This window comes from Penaeus monodon, chromosome 15 (assembly GCF_015228065.2).
Source record: "Penaeus monodon isolate SGIC_2016 chromosome 15, NSTDA_Pmon_1, whole genome shotgun sequence".
Classification (NCBI taxonomy): Eukaryota; Metazoa; Arthropoda; class Malacostraca; order Decapoda; family Penaeidae; genus Penaeus; species Penaeus monodon.
In genome coordinates, this window is record NC_051400.1 from 27,598,660 (window position 1) to 27,599,372 (window position 713).

At 39.7% G+C, this 713-nt stretch overlaps 1 protein-coding gene across 1 annotated transcript in view; it reads left to right on the forward strand.

The window, feature by feature from the left end:
* Window positions 1-16: 16 nt before the first annotated feature.
* LOC119582142 overlaps window positions 17-713 on the forward strand; it is a 10,587-nt gene continuing 9,890 nt past the window's right edge. The window contains exon 1 of the mRNA XM_037930380.1: window positions 17-463. Coding sequence (XP_037786308.1) covers window positions 347-463 — 117 coding nt within the window. The 5' untranslated portion in view covers window positions 17-346. The remainder of the gene's footprint in view (window positions 464-713) is intronic.

The following is a 713-nucleotide window of genomic DNA, read 5'->3' on the forward strand; positions in this document are numbered from 1 at the left end:
TCCCAAATTCAAAAAATTCGTTTCACAGTCGACCACAAACCGCGAAAAGAAAATTCGAGTCAACCACACAAATTATAGGCATCTCCAGCATTATTTTCACCTGGCCCAAAACAAAATAATAACTTGCCATTCATCATTGGGCACACCTGGCACAACCTCATACTCATGCATAAAGAACTACTTTACGCAATGCCTCCCCCCCAAAACATCGGTTCTTTACACCTGTCTGCCGCTCCTAACGTCACTGCTGAAGGTGACCTTACTTAAACCACCGCATTCCCTTGACTCTTCCGTCAGCAGTCGCTCTCAACGCAAGGAAGGAAGGAGACCCGCAGAACCGCAACTGATGGAGGAAAATAAGTTCCATCAATGTCGTTCTCAGTGCTACCGGTTTTTCAAGGCGCTTTTGTGTGCGGTCGTGTTGCTGACGATATCGACGGCCATGCATTTTCAGTCCATTGAGGTAAAGTCGATAAGATTTCTGTTTTTTCGAAAGAAAAAGTCATGTTGTGAACTAAATGACTCTTTTGATGTTATGCGTTAATATACTGTTTTATTTATTTAAGTAATAATTATTTTATATATAAATGACAGAAAAAGTCAATATATGCAATAGAACGGAAAAGTGAGATATCTTTCAGTATAACTTTTCAATGAAATTTGTGTAAAGTTGAGGTTTTCTGCATTTCATCAGCAAGGTTAGGTGAATTTGC